The 19,076-nt window shown below is 43.1% G+C and overlaps 1 protein-coding gene across 1 annotated transcript in view; it reads left to right on the top strand.

Moving 5' to 3' along the window:
- The first annotated feature begins 2,648 nt into the window (after positions 1-2,648).
- Positions 2,649-19,076, top strand: part of atp11b (ATPase phospholipid transporting 11B) — a 93,245-nt gene continuing 76,817 nt past the window's right edge. Inside the window, exons 1-2 of the mRNA XM_083768095.1 lie at positions 2,649-3,113; positions 14,812-14,928. Of these exons, the coding sequence (XP_083624221.1) occupies positions 3,087-3,113; positions 14,812-14,928 (144 nt within the window). The 5' untranslated portion in view covers positions 2,649-3,086. The remainder of the gene's footprint in view (positions 3,114-14,811; positions 14,929-19,076) is intronic.

Raw genomic sequence — 19,076 nt, 5'->3', positions numbered from 1 at the left:
TGCCACCAAAATGTGGAAAGCCCTACCAACAGTCATTAAGACATGTGAATCCCTTGACTCCTTCAAAACCGCTCTCAAAGGGCACCTACGGACGGCTGCAATTCAAAACTGGCCCCTGTAAAATCTGAATCCCCCCCCCCCCCCCCCCCCCCCCTCCCTTTCCCCTCACTGTAAATGTTTCTTTTCCCTTTTTGCTTCCTTTATGATGAATTCCTGTTCTGTTCTTTAACTATATGGAAGTGTCTATTTGTACGTCTCTAAATGTTTTGATGAATTGAACAAAGTGGACCCTGTTGTAAACAAGTGTAATGCTTAATTGGGTCGTCCACTCACAGTTAACAGTCTTTGTATTGAGTTTGTGCTTGAAATGTACTGTAATTCTGCAAACTCTTAATAAATATTTCAATCAATCAAATCAATCAAACTAAGAACCACAAAGAACTGAACCGGTTCCCATTGGGAACCAACCGGTGGAAAATAACTGAACGGGTTCCCATTGGGAACCAACCGGTGGAAAGGGGGTCCCAGTGGAACCAATGTATTGTATGTGATGGTGATTATACGAACCTCGCCTCACCAGGCTTTCCACCACCTCGGAGAAAAGCCTGGTCTCTGTTTCAAAAGTCTGTGTGATCCTGTCGGGAGCTTCCTTTTCCCTCAATAAAAGCTCTCGTAGCCTGTAGCTTTTATTGAGAAAAAAGGAAGGAACCTTCATTTTCCCTCAATAAAGTTGCCGCCTGTTGTTCCTGCCTGTCGACTACAAAACAATACTACAACATGACGTAACGATATCATCCGCTCCCGACAGGATCATATACCCTAAATGAAATGGTGTCCAGGCTAGGATTATACTATCAGCCACACAATGTGTTGTGTTCTCTTACTTGTGAGCTGATGATGATGTGTGGAAGCCCATGTTTCTTTTCCTGTCTGAAGCACCACGTTGTATGTTGTGCTGAGGCAGGGGGCGTGAGAGTGTCCCTCTGCTGAGCTGAGGCAGGGGGCGTGGGTGTCCCTCTGCTGAGCTGAGGCAGGGGGCGTGACTGTCCCTCCGCCGAGCTGAGGCAGGGGGCGTGACTGTCCCATTCCGCTGAGCTGAGGCAGGGGGCGTGACTGTCCCATTCCGCTGAGCTGAGGCAGGGGGCGTGGGTGTCCCTCCACTGAGCTGAGGCAGGGGGCGTGGGTGTCCCTCCACTGAGCTGAGGCAGGGGGCGTGGGTGTCCCTCCGCTGAGCTGAGGCAGGGGGCGTGGGTGTCCCTCCGCTGAGCTGAGGCAGGGGGCGTGGGTGTCCCTCCACTGAGCTGAGGCAGGGGGCGTGGGTGTCCCTCCACTGAGCTGAGGCAGGGGGCGTGGGTGTCCCTCCGCTGAGCTGAGGCAGGGGGCGTGGGTGTCCCTCCGCTGAGCTGAGGCAGGGGGCGTGACTGTCCCATTCCGCTGAGCTGAGGCAGGGGGCGTGACTGTCCCATTCCGCCGAGCTGAGGCAGGGGACGTGAGTGTCCCTCCGCTGAGCTGAGGCAGGGGGCGTGACTGTCCCATTCCGCTGAGCTGAGGCAGGGGGCGTGAGTGTCCCTCCACTGAGCTGAGGCAGGGGGCGTGAGTGTCCCTCCACTGAGCTGAGGCAGGGGGCGTGACTGTCCCATTCCGCTGAGCTGAGGCAGGGGGCGTGACTGTCCCATTCCGCTGAGCTGGGGCAGGGGGCGTGAGAGTGTCCCTCCACTGAGCTGAGGCAGGGGGCGTGAGTGTCCCTCCACTGAGCTGAGGCAGGGGGCGTGAGTGTCCCTCCGCTGAGCTGAGGCAGGGGGCGTGAGTGTCCCTCCACTGAGCTGAGGCAGGGGACGTGAGTGTCCCTCTGCTGAGCTGAGGCAGGGGGCGTGAGTGTCCCTCCGCTGAGCTGAGGCAGGGGGCGTGACTGTCCCATTCCGCCGAGCTGAGGCAGGGGACGTGAGAGTGTCCCTCCGCTGAGCTGAGGCAGGGGGCGTGAGTGTCCCTCCACTGAGCTGAGGCAGGGGGCGTGACTGTCCCATTCCGCCGAGCTGAGGCAGGGGACGTGAGAGTGTCCCTCCGCTGAGCTGAGGCAGGGGGCGTGAGTGTCCCTCCACTGAGCTGAGGCAGGGGGCGTGAGTGTCCCTCCACTGAGCTGAGGCAGGGGGCGTGACTGTCCCTCCACTGAGCTGAGGCAGGGGACGTGAGTGTCCATCCCTCCGCTGAGAAAGCACAAAGCCGTGCAGACACTGTAAATTGATCATGGCAGACAGAGAGAGAGAGACAGACAGTTAAGACTAGACACTAGACGACTAGAGAGATCTAGAAGAGAAGAGATGGTGTGTGAGACAGAGAGAGAGACAGACAGAGAGAAGGGGAGGGGAGGGGGAGCGAGAAGGGGAGGTGAGAGAGACACACAGAGAGGGAGAGGAGGGTAGTACTGGTGGTGAGGTGAGAGGGGGGGGGGGGTGGAGTGGGGTGAGCGAGAGACACCGAGACAGAGGCAGAGAGCGAATGAGAGAGAGAGAGAGAGAGGGAGGGGTGGTGTGAGGTGAGCGAGAGACAGAGGCACAGAGCGAAAATGAGAGAGAGAGAGAGAGAGGGAGGAGGGAGGTGACTGAGGTGAGAGACACACACACAGAGAGCGAATGAGAGAGAGGAGGTGTAGCGTAGCTCGGAATGACTTCGTGGCCATCCGCCTGCTGTCACTTCTTCTTCCAACGGGGGATTATTGTTATAATATATTAATAACAACAATATTATCGCTCACACGCCGCCGAAGATCGGCCCCCGCCGTGCGCGACAGACAGACAGCCGCCCGCCCGCCAGGCAGACAGTCTGGCTGCATGAATGAATGAGTCGCGTATACCCGTATAATGCGAGGAGCAACACTAAGAAGACCGATCGGCCTGCTTTTTGGGAGGAGAAACAACATTCATGGTTCGGGGAGGTTTTGTTGGAGTAGTAGCGGCTAGTAGTATAGTAGCTAGCGTCGGGGGCTAGCTGTGTGTGTGTGTGTGGCTCTCTGCTGGCTATACTTGGACGGAGGAGGAGGAGGAGGAGGACCGAGGCTGGGGCTCAGCAGTCGGTCTCAAAGCAGAGGGATGCTCCGGTGGATAAGACAGCAGCTGGTAATAACAATAAAACTGTCTTGACTACAAACAAACAAACAAAAAAGCCCGTGGTGTTGCAGTTGTAATAAATAACAACATGCCGACACCGTAGACACGTACAGTGTTGAAAACAAACATATACCTGAGTTATAGGAGAGATGCACAGACAGACAGAAGTTAGCTAGCCTGCTGCTATCTATGCCGACATCACGTCCACAACATTGACGGTGGTTGACTTGACTGACAGCCTACAACAGAACAGTCAACAGTACATTTACGTTAGCCTGCTAATATAGCTACCCTGGCTGCTAATACATCGTATATAAAAGTATATAAATACATATAACACTTGTATAAAAGTCGTCTAAAACTCGGACACAGTACAAAACGAAACAATTCATTGACGGGTTCGTGTTGCGCTCTCTCTCTCTCTCTCTCTCTCTCTTATAGATACACTGTACATAATACATATTATTATTGAACAAACAGGAGGTGGTTTTGTACGGTGCACATGGTTACCTAAACGTGAACGTTGACGAAAACGTCTTTCAGTTGATTCGTCATTCTTCTTGTCCGTTGGCGCACGACACGAGGAAGTGTAGTGTTTTGTTGGGTGACTTAATGCGTTAACCCCATTCATTTCACATTATATCACGTATTTGATAGGGTTTACAATATCTAAACTTTTGTTTATCATTGTTGGCTAAGTGTTCTACTGACTGACTGACTGACTGACTGAGCAGTAGGCTACACAAACATGTCTGGTTGTCTACTCTGTCGCGCTAATAGGTTTGTGTTCACTGACTCACTGTGGAAGACATACAGCCAGGTGGTGTTTGCTGACTGAGATCAATAATCACACAGGCTGCTGCGTGGTGACGTCATTGACATTGATTAGGCTGTCCGAGATTGAGAAAACATTGAGGACCCCACCCATAGAGTATTCCCCACCCCAATAAACAAACAAACAAATACATGAATATAAAATGAATGAATTCAATTAGTATGTCAGATTAATATTATAGTAGCCTATATGGTTAGAATTTGGTCAGTTTTCTTTAATAAAGTGAAGGGGAAAGTTCTTCATATTACTGCCTGCTATAGCCTGCTGCTACTGCACCCAAATATTGTTTAGGAATCTGCCTAGCTGTAATTTTTTTGTATTATACAAATATGTTTATTGGGATATTGGGATATGCTTAACCTTAACCTATTCAGACCTGAGGCCGATTTAAAAAAGGCTTTCAGTTTTCTGAAAAAAACAATGTTTCTATAGGCCTGTCAGTGGTTCTCAAACTATTTCATGTCAAAGACCACAAACATTTTATGTATTTACTATTTGGCCACTGAAAATATGTTGTTCCAGCCAGGGACAGTCCCAGAAGCAAAGATTTGAGTTAAAAACGTTCGCTCTGAAGGAATATTCAACGATTTGAGCCACATTTTCAGGATTTGATGAATGGAGAACACTTGCGTCATCATCATAATGCAATTATCGTCAACATATTGATATCGAAGTATTTTAGTCCATTTATCGCCCAGCCCTTCCTATTTTACTGTATAACTCAAGTTATGGCTGCCTTATGCCTTTAATAAGCTGCTAAACATTAATGGAGATATAAGCCAAATTACGTCCATGAGTGTCTCACAGGGCTTGTCTTTAAATTATGCTTAAAAGTAGGTTGAGTGTCAGTGATTCCTTATATCTGTCATGTACAGCAAGTATGACAACATAACTGTCTTATACAGTTCAGAGAAATGGACTCAGACGTATACAGTACGCGGCCAAGTAGATAAATATTGACTCTGTCTAGAGTTACTGTAGACCCAACACAAGGTTCTATAGAAGCAGAGATGACAAGGCTAGTTAAAAAGTGTCTTCATTCAGTCAGTTACCACTGAATGGATCTAAGATTAAGTTTATCGGTTACTGGATTTTGAATTGTGGCTTGTGCTCTTGAGTGCGGAAGCACTAATGTACCTTTTTTAAATGGACACATCCTGGCAGTAAAAGTAAATACATCACCGGTTAAACTAGAATATTTCCTAATGTTGGTCCAATCTTTGGTTAAAAGGGAGGGCGAGAATGCAAGAGAGCCGGCGTTGCAGTATTTCTCTGTGTATTATGCCTGTTCAGGATTTCTTGCAAAGGAGAAAGGGTCCTTGATTCCTGTGTCTAGTCTGTTGAGTCGATCGTCAATCTGAAATGCCAGCAGGAAGTGCAGAGAAGATGCAAGTTTGGGATATTAATTATCGGCTCTTATAGTTGCATATATAGTGTCCCCTTTGTGTTTATTTTCTCGCCGTCGTGTTTCCCTGGGGAATGTAAACACTGAGGAGGAAATGGGGGACTTTGGTCAAGCGTAATTCAGACAGAATAATAAGTAATGAGTATTGCAAGGATGAGGCTGGGAAGGCACATTATAGAGAATCTGCCTATAGTATGATTAAAGGTCTAAAGGCTTGGCCAAAGCAAATATGGCTTATAGAAAGGTGATATCATTAAGGGTTGCATCTAGGGTTGTCTCGATTCCGATCAACGTGATCGGAAATCCAGGCCGATCACGTCCTTTTCTAATGATCGGAATCGGATCGGGAGCAAAAGAATGTGATCGGGACATACCTAGTATCGATATTTTATCCATATCATGATATTAGACTGGATATTGTCTGTAATTTTGGATATTGCACTGTTGTGATATGGCATAACTTAAGTGTTCTATAAAAATATAAATATCTGATCGGGAAAAATTGTAATCGGCAGATACTCAAAATCAAATAATCGGAATCGAATCAGGACATCCCTAGAGTCCCTAGACTCAGTGGCTCCCCAGTTGCTGCAGCTTTTCTTCAGATCCCACCATCAGTCAAAAAAAAAGGCAAGGTAGAAAAACAGTTTGAGCCAGGGAACTAATCCTAGATAGAAGAAGATATATTGTAGGCCTGGCTACATTGGCAACTAGAAGCAATGTTGTCCACACATTACTTTTCATGTTGTTTATTTTGTTTGCCTGTAATATGGGAGAAAACTATTGTTTTATTCTACAGAGGATGCTTCCTTTATACAGTAGTGACAGTGGCCCACTTCGCCTAAAAATTACAGTCAAAATGAAGAAATAAATGATGTGACCTGACAGACGGTGTATAATAAATCTTTTAACCCATTTTGACCTGAGATCAGATTCTAAAAATGTCTTTTACATCCTGACAGTTTTCTGAAAAAGCTATGTTTCTATGTCAGTGGTTCTTCGATTTTTCAAAAATAGCAGACCTACAACCTTGTAGATCTGCTATTTTTCAATAGCTAAACTAAAGCATAACATAATGCTAACACCAAAAGAAGTTCCCGCCCAAAATGGGTTTTAAATTTCAGATAAAGAGCTTAGACGGGACAGATAACCCATATGTTACAGAAATATTGATTATACTGTATCAACAGTTCAACACCACTGCGTTTTGCAACACTGCCACTCACTTTAGTCACATACAGACTCAGAGACTATACAATACACCCCTACTGTACAGGGTTGTCCCTGTGCTTCCAAAGTGTGGCCAACATGCATTTGGTGCTTTATTTTCTCCTGTTCTGTTCTCGGTACAAATAAAAAAATGTTCTGACGTGATGTGATAGCCAAATGGCTAGGTAGCATAGATACTGTAGATAGGTGCAGTGCTCTGATCAGCAAGTGGGGCGGCTGTGGCTCAGGAGGTACAGCAGGTCGTCCAATGATCCCTGGGTCGGCGGTTCGGATCCCGGCTCCTCCTCCTGTCCACATGTCGAAGTGTCCTTGGGCAAGACACTGAACCCTATACATTGCCTCCAATGAGTCGGTTGGTATGAGCTCGCCACCATTGGTGTCTGAATGTGGGAAGTGAGGACACTGGCGTCGACTGTTTGCCACTTCACTTCCCAATGTATGAATGAATTAACCACTGTAAAGCGCTTTGAGCACTATAAAAATGCAATTCATTATTCAAACATCAACATCAAAATCAAATGATATACTTTAATCAGTGGAACTAACAGTTGGTTGGTTGACCTTGATACAGTATATGAACAGGACGATAAAATGGGCAACAGTGCTATTTATTCATTTACTTCTTATCAGTTAATTCCCGGTGACATTGGTATACAGTGGGAAGGAGAACATGAATTGAGACTAGGTAAAGTTATTTTTCAGGGGCCATGCATATGTCTAATGTACATGAGGAGGAGAAACTGAGCACACAAGTGCTGTTTTAAAAATCTGGAGAAAAATAAAAAAAATATTATTCTCCTCTATTTTGAAATTGATATCTATGCCCAGTAAACATGGACAGCTAATCCTCTGTCAGGGAGTACCGGTAGTGCATTACGTGTTAATGGCAAAGGACCCTGCTTCCATCTATTTGTTTCATATAGGCTATCGTATATCTTGCTGACATTTGAGTTTGTCCTTTGTAGAATGTAGATGAACTGCAAAGCTTTTATAATCCCCTCACTGACAGTATTCAGACTGAAAAACCTTTTTAAGACCTTTCTTAACAAGTTGGCAAGTTTATCTCTAATCGATCAGACTTGGATTGTACTGCTCAGCCCTAAATTGAGAAAACAATACAGTTGCAATGTCGCATAAGATGATTGAAAGTGAAAGCTGAGAGTTGAAAGCCTCTTTAGCCTCCTATCTTGCACATAAACACACGGACAGCTTCTGTTTCTGTCACCTCTCACCTGCTATAAATTGTTCTATTATAATGGTGTTGAGATTACATATATTTTTTTTTGTTTTGTAAACTATAATTACAAAGAACTTAACCTTTTTTTTTAAACATGACAGACATGTGAGTTTTTGCTTTGATTTGATTTTAGGTAGAATAAAGAGACAGGAACCTGAAGGCTAGATAAAGTGGAAGGAAATGCCACACCTATTGTACTGTAGGGCTCCGGCGAGAAGTGAACTGAGGATGTTGCACTCATGTGGTTGACACATGATCCCTGATGCCTACAAGCACCCCCAAAGGGGAACAACGGTGTTCTTGTTGAATAGCTGGTTTATAAAAGCAAAGTGTATTGTTGGTGTGTTCAACAGGGGTTCAGCAAGTCTCCTCTGCTTCGCTAGAACTGCATGATTGAACAAAACCAAATAAGTTTACTCTTGTGTACTGTATATACGATGTAACAAATCAAATATTGAAACTTTTTGGAAGCATAGTGGACTCTGTGGGAAAGTCCCTTTCAATGGGATGTTAGATGTTAGGTTAACATTAAGAGACTGCATACACTTACATTTACAGTAGTCATTAGAATTGAGAGGCCCTTACAGAGTAAGAGTGTAGGCTATAGATTTCCCAACCCAGTCTGAAGGCCAAACCGCACCAACGCAATCACTGGATGAGAAAGTTGGTGTTTCCTAGGACTGATTATAGCTTGTTGGACACAATCACACTGTGAGACTGCAAGACAATAGCTGGATAAACGGAACCAGAAAGATTAAAGAAAGGTGTGTGGGTGTGTGTACAGTGGATCTTTTTTGTTTTCTTCTTTTTTTTCTCCCAAGAGCACGATGTTGCGAAAACAGCAGCAGAGAGAGGCAGATGCTAATGGTTTACATGTGTTCACCGTGTTGTGAGAGTGAGAGTGACGTGGCTAGGCAGCTACAGTATACATCCTCACATACGCTGAGCTGTGCATGCGTGGTGTGGGTGTGCCAGAGACCAGGATCAAATAGCACTTTTACATAATTCTCCAGCAGTTGCCCTATGACATGTAAACCTGCTTCCAACAGTCTGATGGATATTTGGATTAATGGATTCCCTCGTCTGTTGTCTGAATTCATTGTTCTGATAAAGAAATCCTCGTCCCCTCTACCCCCCCCCCCCACACACACTAAAAGCAGAGAGGGATTAGTCAGGGAATATTATCAGAATAATGTCAAATCTGGGAATACATTTCTTACCAAGAATGTTATTCAACATGTGTTTTTTACTGACAAATGTAGAACATTTTGCCCATTGGTTGTTGATGGTACCCCAACTTTCAGCAGCTGTCAAAAATGCCCCTAGGGTGGTTGGATAGAAACAAATGTGGGATATGTAGGCCGTGTTGGGACCCATGAAAAAGTGCTTAGAAAATGAGTTTCGTTCCCATGTCATGCGAACTACTCATTCAATGCATTTTTTCATAGATAATACCCTTTTAGACTTTGGGTTAAAAGTTCTACTCATAATATTCTGCAGTATTTTGTCACAAGCCATAAATGTATAAACAGTGCTGTTTTTGCTTGTAAAATGTGTTTTTGGCAACACAAAATCTTTCTCAAATGCATATACTTAACATCTGAAACAAGTATTGGTGCCTTTAGTTTACTCATATGTGAATTTAGATCATGTAATGTAGCATATTTCTTAAAGAATATGCTTCAACTTAAAAGAAATGGCAGAAAATCTATCCAAATGTTACCACGCCCCCTAAATTGCAATAATGCAAAAAATGCACAAGACTAAAAATTTAAGTACTAGAGGTCAGAATGATTACAACATAATTGTATGAAACATTTATTTATTTACAAGTACCGCAAAGTGTCACAGCATCTGTCATTTGTACATCCACCCCCCCCCCCCCTGCCAAGGAAATGAAAATACAAAATAGCATACAAATGCATCACAATAAAACCTTCTGTTGGCTGTGTAAGTAGTCTGTGCTGTTTGCATTTATGCATTGCATTTAAATGGATGTAGGTAGTGTGGCAATTCTTTAACATCTTAATAATTCTTGAACAAAACAAGTAGTAGGCCGCCGCCTACATGGTAACATGTTGGGTTACTCATCCCTATCACTTTCATCAGAGTCATCATCCCATGTACCTCTTTCTTCTGTTTCTTTTGACACATTTTCACAGTCCTGGCAGTGACATAAATCAGTGCAAGACAGTTTTGCAGACATACATGAACATCTTTCAGTCTCTTTTTTTTACAATTACAGTGGACTACCTGCATCACACTATCAGGGGCAGGATTTCTAGTCATCCATGTTACTGTTAACTCCCCATCCTCCATGCCCCATCCACTGCCAATGGGTGAAGGAGCACACATCCTACTAGTCAGAGAACGTCTCATCACTGTGCCCTTTTGCAATGTTGGTGGAGAGCATCACTTTTTGGGGGAATGGACAGTTCTGGCAAAGCTGATGATGCCGTACAGAATGATTTGTACCTTGCATCATTCACATTTTTGGCAGATGATTGGCCATACAGGTGGCACACATATTCGCTCAGTGTGTTGAAAGTTGACTGGTCAAGGTTAAAACTGCTGCCAAGATGAACCTGCTTGGCTTACCTCAGTTGACTCAATGAATGCCAAAGAGGTCAGGTAACCTAAAAGTTCCTCAGACAGATTGAGGCGCAGCTTCCTCAGTGTAAGCAGAAGTCTCTGAGTATCACTAAGTGACTGTTTTGCAGGAGGTGGTAAACTTGGTGACACAAAATTGAACAACAACATGAAAGTCCTGTGAAGAATTTCATTTTGCTGTCATCAAATTCTGAAGGATCAAGAGTACGATGTTTCAACTCACTTTCTAATTTGTTGACTTTATCCCTAAGTGATTGACATTCAGCATTTAAAGATTTAATCTGTTCATGTAATGAGGCAATGTCATTTTGTGTTTCCTCTGTCTGGACCCCAATGCCTGGGACTTCAACAACAGTCTGTACCTCTGCTGTACTTCGATCAGTGATGGAGGTGAAACCAAATAACCTTGGCACGTAGTCAGGATGTAGAGGATCATCACTCTTTTCCCCTTAAATAACAAAAACAACAAAAACATTTACTAGAAATATGATATTAATTTGTTTACATATATGGGGTGTTTTCACATATGTCCTGTTTCAGACATCAGCCTCAAAACAAACTCATCCGGGACGGGGCTGCCAAATCATTGTGAGATTCTTTTTTTACATTAACCACTGGAACAATAGCATCCCTATTCTGGAGGGAACATTTGCAGAAAATAGCAGATCTACAAGCTCACAACATTGTTGTTGTAGAGCAGGGGTAGGCAGCTTTAACCACGGGTGCCAAGGGTGACCACTGGCACACACTGGCAATGCTAGTGTCTCACTCTAATGCCAGTCTGGCATTAGAGTGAGAGAGGATTAGCCTGCATGTCTGTAACTGAGTGTACAAATGGAACCAATGGACCCCATTGGACCCCAAATGGACCCTTCTTAGGCCTTAAGCCTACAGGTCTGTGAGAGTGGAACCAAATGGACCTTACAGGTCTGTAACTCTGAGAGATGGAACCAAATGGACCCTTACAGCCTGAGTGTACAATTGGACACATGCAGGTCTGTAACTCTGACACTATGGGTCCATTTGGTTCCATTCGTACACTCTCAGAGTAAGTCCATTTGTGCAATAACAATCAAACGTTATGTGGGTCCTTGAAAAAAACAAACAAAAAAAAGTTTGATATTTAACCACTGTAGTGGTTATCAGTGGACTCTTAATGTGTCATATAAATCAGTGTCATACGATATTCTGAGGAAAACCATGGAGACTTAACATTCAGTAACTGCAGGGTGTGTTGATCAATAAGAACATTAACATCAAGTCTTTCCACGGACTCACGTAACATGTTGATGAGTAATTACTCCTGACCAGATCTCTTTCAGGGGAACGGACAATGTTAATCCACTTTTTGAGCCACAAGAAGAGAACTCCGTTAGGTTCGTTTAAAACGGGACATTGTGTGAAAAGGCCCTTTTACATTGAACGTATGGTTTTACAAAAAAAGCAACATACCTGACGCAAAGTGAAAGTGGCACCCGCAAATCCAGTAGCCCTGAAACATGACTACATCGGCGAAGTGCAGCGATCCATTTACTTCTTTTTTCTTTACATTTCGGCAGTCTGTAAAAGGATAGCTCCGAGTTCTTTTTTAATCTGTTTGTACAGTCAATCGCACAACGGCTCTTTCCCATCTTCCCAGTTTAGAGTGAATGAAAACAGCGTCGCAACAGTGAGTTGCTAGGTTGCTATGGACAACAAAAAGTTCTTCCGCATACGATGACGTCACGCGCATACTCAAGGGAATAAAGCGGCTACGCGATTGGTCCACGTGACCAAAACCACACCACTCCCCTTGCACATATTATTACGCCTTGTAAGAAATAGTCCCGTCTTCGATCACGGATTATAAAAAAACTGCAGTAGAACTTTTTTATTTGGACTTTCTACCTATAAATCTCTTTTATGGAGAAAGAATTGTGTAGTCCCCCTTCCGTGGGAACGGAACTGAACGAAAAGGGACCTCACAATACGGCCTAATGTTAGTAGACAGTGACACCCTTACAAACACACTGGTGAAGATAATTCTTGCTAAGAAATGTATTCCCAGATTTTATTATGAACAGCAAATGATGTTGGCCATAAATACAATGAATGTGACAATTAGACAATTAGTCTGTCAGAGGCTGCTCTGTCAAAAGGTTTCTGGGGTGTAGTGTTGGTTGGCCATAGTGTCATTATTGGCAGTGTTGTGGCCATTTTGTTGGTTCCAAACATTTCTTCTACCTTAGCCAACAAACCCACTGATGCACTCAGGGATTATGGATGTACGCAGACATAAGAAACATTGTCCACAGGTTCAATGTCATTTTGGTTTGCATTTACTTTCCAAAGTGCAGTGAGTGGCTGCGGTTACATTACACGGTTACATTCACTTCAGAATTAATTAATTCAGAAGTAATGTTTTTTGCTGCGTGTTTACATGGGAAATGTCATTCCGAATGAGTGTTTACATGGACAATACTTTTAAATCCCATTATTTCATTCCACATCAGGTTTGGGGCTGGGAAGGCTTCTGATTGGATAGGGGGCGGGGCGGATATGTTTACGTCCAGTTTTGGAAAGTAAATAAGTACATTTACCTTAGTACTCTGCTAAAGTAAAACATTGAGGTATTTCTACTTTACTTGAGTATTTCCAATTTCCAATATTTGTACTTCTACTCCACTACATTTCAGGTAAAACAAAATAATAAAAAAACACTTTTATGCCATATTACTTTATATTTGATGTATCCTGTCTGTGTAGCCTATGAGAGGTTGCTCTCAGAGATGTGAAATTAAACATGTCTAGTTTCTTATAATGAATCGCAAAACAAGAGCATAATATAGCCATACCAATTACATGGAAACAAGCATGCACAGAAAGACCAGAATGAACTTAAATCCGAATGAGTGTTTACATGAGTCCACAATTGTTTCAATAGGATTTTAAAATGGAATAAACCGGTCAGTCACATCAGATCTAAGTTTAAATCAGAATGGTCATTTTCATTCCGATTTAGGTTTTTGTAGGTGTTTACATTTAATAGGATTTAACTTTTATTCTGAATGAAAAGGGGATTTAACTGTCCATGTAAACGTAGCCACTGATACATTACAGTCACATCTTCTCTTCCTTGTTATGGCATGATGTCTCTGCTGTCTTTCTCTCTGTCTGTCTGTCAGGTAAAAAAACGTTTGTCCACCAGGTGCATGCCGCTCCCCAATCACCCAGGCCTACTTATACCCTCTGGCAAGCAATTAGGGCTGGGGAGGCGTGCCCCTGTTGTCCAAACAATAATGAACCCATTCTGACCTGAGATCAGTTTCTAAAAAATGTCTTCTATGTCAGTCGCTCTTCGATTTTTCAAAAATAGCAGACCTACAAGCTCGTATGAGCTTGTAGATCTGCTATTTTTCAATAGCTAAAGCACGACATGATGCTAACACCAAAATGGGTTCCCGCCCAGAATGGGTTAATAATAAATAGACATACAAAACAGTGAGGATGGCTTCTACAGGCAGTGTGTTGAAACCTTTGCCATGATAACAGACAGTAATGCATCTCTGCTTCATAATATCCTTCCATGATGTTCACAATCACATTGTCTCTCTTGTCAATATCGTCATATTACCCACATTCCCACAGCCAGAATCGACTTATCTGTTATTTCAAAATAATTGCTGATGTGTATCTCCATGGTCTTGGTTGGCTATTCAAAAGGAGATATACGAGCTCATATTGCGCTGTTTTCTGCTGTATATACAAGCTTGATCTGTTGATCTGATCATATTGATCTGTTTTCTGCTGTATACAAACTATACTTTATTGTCTGCTTTTGCTTTTAACTATGTTTTGTGTCAACTGTTTTTAACTTGTTGTACGGTGACCTTGAGTGCCGTATTATTATTATTGTTATATTGTGGCAAGAAGTGAGTTCAAGTGACACGCTATGAGCGTGTATATACACTACTTTCGAAGAATTGTGAAAATTCGAATACCAATAATCGGGGTCCCTAAAACAAAATATTTTGAGATTGGGGACGGCGGCCAAATTCATATAAATTTTTTGGGGGTCCTTGGGGGCCGTTTGACCACCACACTGATATAGGAACATATAGTTTTTAAGAAGACAGTTAGTAAGACATTAGAATCGTCGTAGGAACGTACTTTACGTGCATTACCTGTACAGTACTAACTGTTTTAACTGATTGGTGTTAAATTATTGTCTTTCTGTTTTTTTACTGCTTTTTATTATTGTTTATATGTATGTCATCTCGGCATCATTTTTGCAAATGAGGATTTCCCTCAGTGATCTCTCAGATCACTGAGGGTTGAATGCATCATAATTCAAACTTGACCGACTACTTTGACATTTAACCCCTTGTGTCCCTGCTTCCCCCCCCTCCAGGGGTTTGACCCTCCCCACCAGAGTGAGACCAGGACGGTGTACGTGGCTAACCGCTTCCCCCAACATGGCCACTACGTACCGCAACGCTTTGCCGACAACAGAATCATCTCCTCTAAGGTACCATCTAAATGTTCTGAGCACAGCTGTGTGTGTGTGTGTGTGTGTGTGTGTGTGTGTGTGTGTGTGTGTGTGTGTGTGTCACCTTATATGCATATGCTATTGACGGATGACAAGCACACTCGGCAGATTCAGCACCTGGCCTCGGCCGTGCCCATAGATTGGCAGGAGAGCGCGCGCGTGCGCGTGTGTGTGTGTGCACGCGTGCATGTGTGCGTGTGCGTGTACTACTATATTTGAGGACCTTAAACTTTGTGATTTACTGTGTTTCTAAAAGACTATAAATCGTTAGGGCATTTTGGAGGGCCCCGCCATTTAGTTTGCCCTTTTCCTAAGCTGGAGAAATCTTCCCATTAGTACAGTCACTGGAGGGGGATATCATGCACCGCCCGGAAATACACCTGTGTGTGTGCGTGTGTGTGTGTGTGTGCGTGTGTGTGTGTGTGTCCACAGGGCATTTGTTGTCCAGTGACAACAATGCAGTAGGGAGTAGGGATGGATATAACGGATAGTTTTACAACCGGTTAGACGACTTCCTTACCTGCTTGAAAGTAAGGCCGAAATACTGTTATGACCCACATTCCCAAAGAAAAATGTATAGTGTGTGTATAGTGTACACACTATACACAGGATTAACGTCTGTCAGAATGGTATTTATTGTCATACAATGTTGTAGGCCTAATACATAATAATAATAATAATAATACCGGTAATAATAATTATAAAAAACAAATTAATGTAAGCTTGTAAAATGTAAAACCCAGTTGGACATGGGTGAAGACATTGACAGTAACTAAACTAAATCAGATTTCCAGTGGAATCAAGCGACTCAGTCTAGTGTTTTCCTTGTAAGAGGGAAGGTTAACATGTCGACGTGTTCTGGTGTCAAATAGTTATACAAAAAAAAATCAATTACAGTAATTCCATACCTCACTAACAAAATGTTCCATTGCCCAGAATTTGGAGAGAATGAAGAGAAAGAGGCCTGTTCCAATTTCAATAAATTTGACTTTTTTTTTTTTTTTTAAGATATTTTTTTGCGGCTTACGCCTTTTATTGATTTTTGAAGGGACAGACAGTAGGCTGACAGGAAACGGGAGAGAGATGGGGGGATGACATGCAGTAAAGGCCGTGTCGGGTCCGGGAGTCGAACCCGCGGCACACTGCGACTGGATTACCAGTCCGGTGCCCAGACCGTTACGCTACGGCCTGGGCAATAAATTTGACTTTTGAGCGGCGCAATCGGCTCCAATGCGTGGCTTTGTGTGTGCCGTCATGTGGCAAACAAGTCTATGGACTATTTACTAATGGGTGCCACAGTGCGCCATGAGTGGGTGCCAAGTCTGTGTGCTTTATACGAGACTTTGATGACTTCATTATCATACAGTAACATGACCATTGTGATAAAAAGCTGTTCACTTCACACAAAGTGCATCTTCATTTACTTGATAAAGATGCAAACTGTCCATTTCCGATGCCGGCAGGACACCAGATAGAATAGTTATAGGATGGTTAAATTCAAAGCACATACAGTATTTGCCCATAGTGATCAATCAAACTGTGATACGTATCGGTTGGAGCCTTGGAGGTGTGCCAGTGTCCTGCCCTCCGCCCCGTGGCTGATAAACTCTGATTTTAACCCATTCTGACCTGAGATCAGATTCACACGAGGTTTTCCACGGGACACACACTGGTCTGATGAACCCATTCTGACCTGAGATCAGATTAAAAAAATGTCAGTCGTTCTTCGATTTTTTTCAAAAATAGCAGACCTACAAGCTCGTACAAGCCACCGAGTGGCGCGATATGAGCTTGTAGATCTGCTATTTTTCAATAGCTAAAGCATAACATGATGCCGACACCAAAAGGGGTGCCCGGTCAGAATGGGTTAAAATGATTCTGTGCGCAACGCACAGGCTATACTTTAAAAATTACATATTTAGAGTCAATGATAAAGAAGGCAGTACTGTATGTCCTTATGTGGCTGCATACAGTATAAGTTCAGTAGAAACGCTGCCTTAGCAGTCTATAATTCCTTTTATAGGTTGTATAGGGCGTGCTATACATTATTGATGTTGTCCGTGTGGGCTGCCCAGTAATGTTTTCTCCTCGGTGTCAGATTGTTACACACTCTGCTCTGCTGTATCCTTTTACTACTGCATATCCCCCTGATGTGTGGTATGTACCCATTGTCTCTTGTGTACACATACATGTAGTAGGGCATTAAGCAACTAGTCGACTAGTTTACTAGTCGACTAGTAAATCCACTAGTCGACCTTGTTGGTACTAGTTGACTAGTTGATAAGAAACATTTTAATTTTTTTCCCGATTTTGTAGGCCTCAAGATGAGGTAGATTATAGTTATAGTCACCAATGTACACCGTTTTATTATTATATATTTTTTTACATAATAGCTGGTTAAACAACTGCCGTAGTCGACTAGTAAAGTAGGCAACTAGTCAACTAGTAAAAATGACTAGAAGTGAATGCCCTAACACAGGGGTTTTCAACTGATTGTGAACGAGGGACCACCACCCTGACTTAGAATCAACCTGGGGACCACTATTGTGTTGGGTGGGGATATGGGCTATAAGATTAGTGCTTTTGTAAGTTAACACTTGCACTGTTTCTCAACTACTACTGGTAAAATGTCCTAATAATAATGACTCAACCACTGCCAGACAATCCGGTGCACTTCCCCCTTCTTGAGATTCTAACTCCCCTTTTCTGTTGGATTTCTTGAACTCCAACGTGTCAGTAAATTACTACATGGATGGACTCATCACAGGTCACCAGGTCATTCAGTTCACGGTTTCTCAACTAGTGGAAAGAACATTTATAACAAATCAACAAATCCTATACTAAATATACTAAATGAATGGTCAGGGACCACATGCAATACCTCCACGGACCACCAGTGGTCCACGGACCACCTGTTGAAAACCCATGCCCTAACATATAGGCACACGCACACATACGCGCTCACGCGAAAAACACACAAAAAATAAAATAAAATAAACAATAATAATAATATAATACCGCTAATTATTATATAACACATTCCTGTGTTATATAAACACTCACTTGGACATACTCATAGCTGTGTTTCATTTTCAACTAAGGGACTGCAATGGAAATAAGCCGTCGGCTTTCTTGCATTTATCCTTTTGATAGTGATGTATAACTATGTGTGCATTTTTCTGTACAATGTAAACATTGTCAATAAACATATCAATCAATCAAAAAACTCTTATAAAGTCAAAATGAACACGGACGGATTTGGACTGTGCAATCTGATCCTTATCAGTGAGCTCCAGAGCAGGCTTTGGGTCAGGCCCGGTTGGATGAGTGTCCTGCTGGTCCTCTGCTAATGTCAGGCCCGGTTGGATGATTGTTCTGCTGGAACCTCTGCTAATGTCAGGCTTTGGGTCAGGCCCGGTTGGATGAGTGTTCTGCTGGTCCTCTGCTAAATGTCAGGCCAAATTAATTAGTAGTTCAGCTGGTGTCTATTCAGCCTCTGAGGCTGAGCAGCAGGAATGTGTGATTAACATTCACAATGAGGCCCAGGCCGTAGCGTAACGGTCTGGGCACCGGACTGGTAATCCAGTCGCGGTGTGCCGCGGGTTCGACTCCCGGACCCGACACGGCCTTTACTGCATGTCATCCCCCCATCTCTCTCCCGTTTCCTGTCAGCCTACTGTCTGTCCCTTCAAAAAAAAAAAAAAAAAAAAAAGGCGTAAGCCGCAAAAAAATATCTAAAAAAAAAAAAAAAAAAAACATTCACAATGAGAGAGAGAGGTCAACAGGATGCTGATGGGGATGCTAATATTTCGTCACTGTCGGGTGGAAACGAGAAACCAGCTCGACACGACGGGATGTGAGCTTGTAGATCTGCTATTTTCACTACTGTTGTGCGACAATCTTGAAAGATGAACTATTGGGAACTAATTTAATAATGAATAAATAATTATGCAAAAATAATTAAACTTTAAAGTTTAAATGTGGAGTTGTAAGGTTTCTGCCAAACGGCAAGGATTTAAATGTTTTTTGGATGGTTATGTTAGAGCTGCCCCGCGTCCGAAACGGTTGAGAAATGACAGAGTTACCGTGTGGGGGGGTCCCTCTACTGTACTGTACTGTCACTGTAC

The sequence above is a fragment of the Protomyctophum parallelum genome, assembly GCF_964188405.1.
Source record: "Protomyctophum parallelum genome assembly, chromosome: 6".
Taxonomy (NCBI): Eukaryota; Metazoa; Chordata; class Actinopteri; order Myctophiformes; family Myctophidae; genus Protomyctophum; species Protomyctophum parallelum.
The sequence above is the reverse complement of the archived record's forward strand: the minus strand, read 5'-3'. Positions and strand labels throughout refer to the sequence as shown.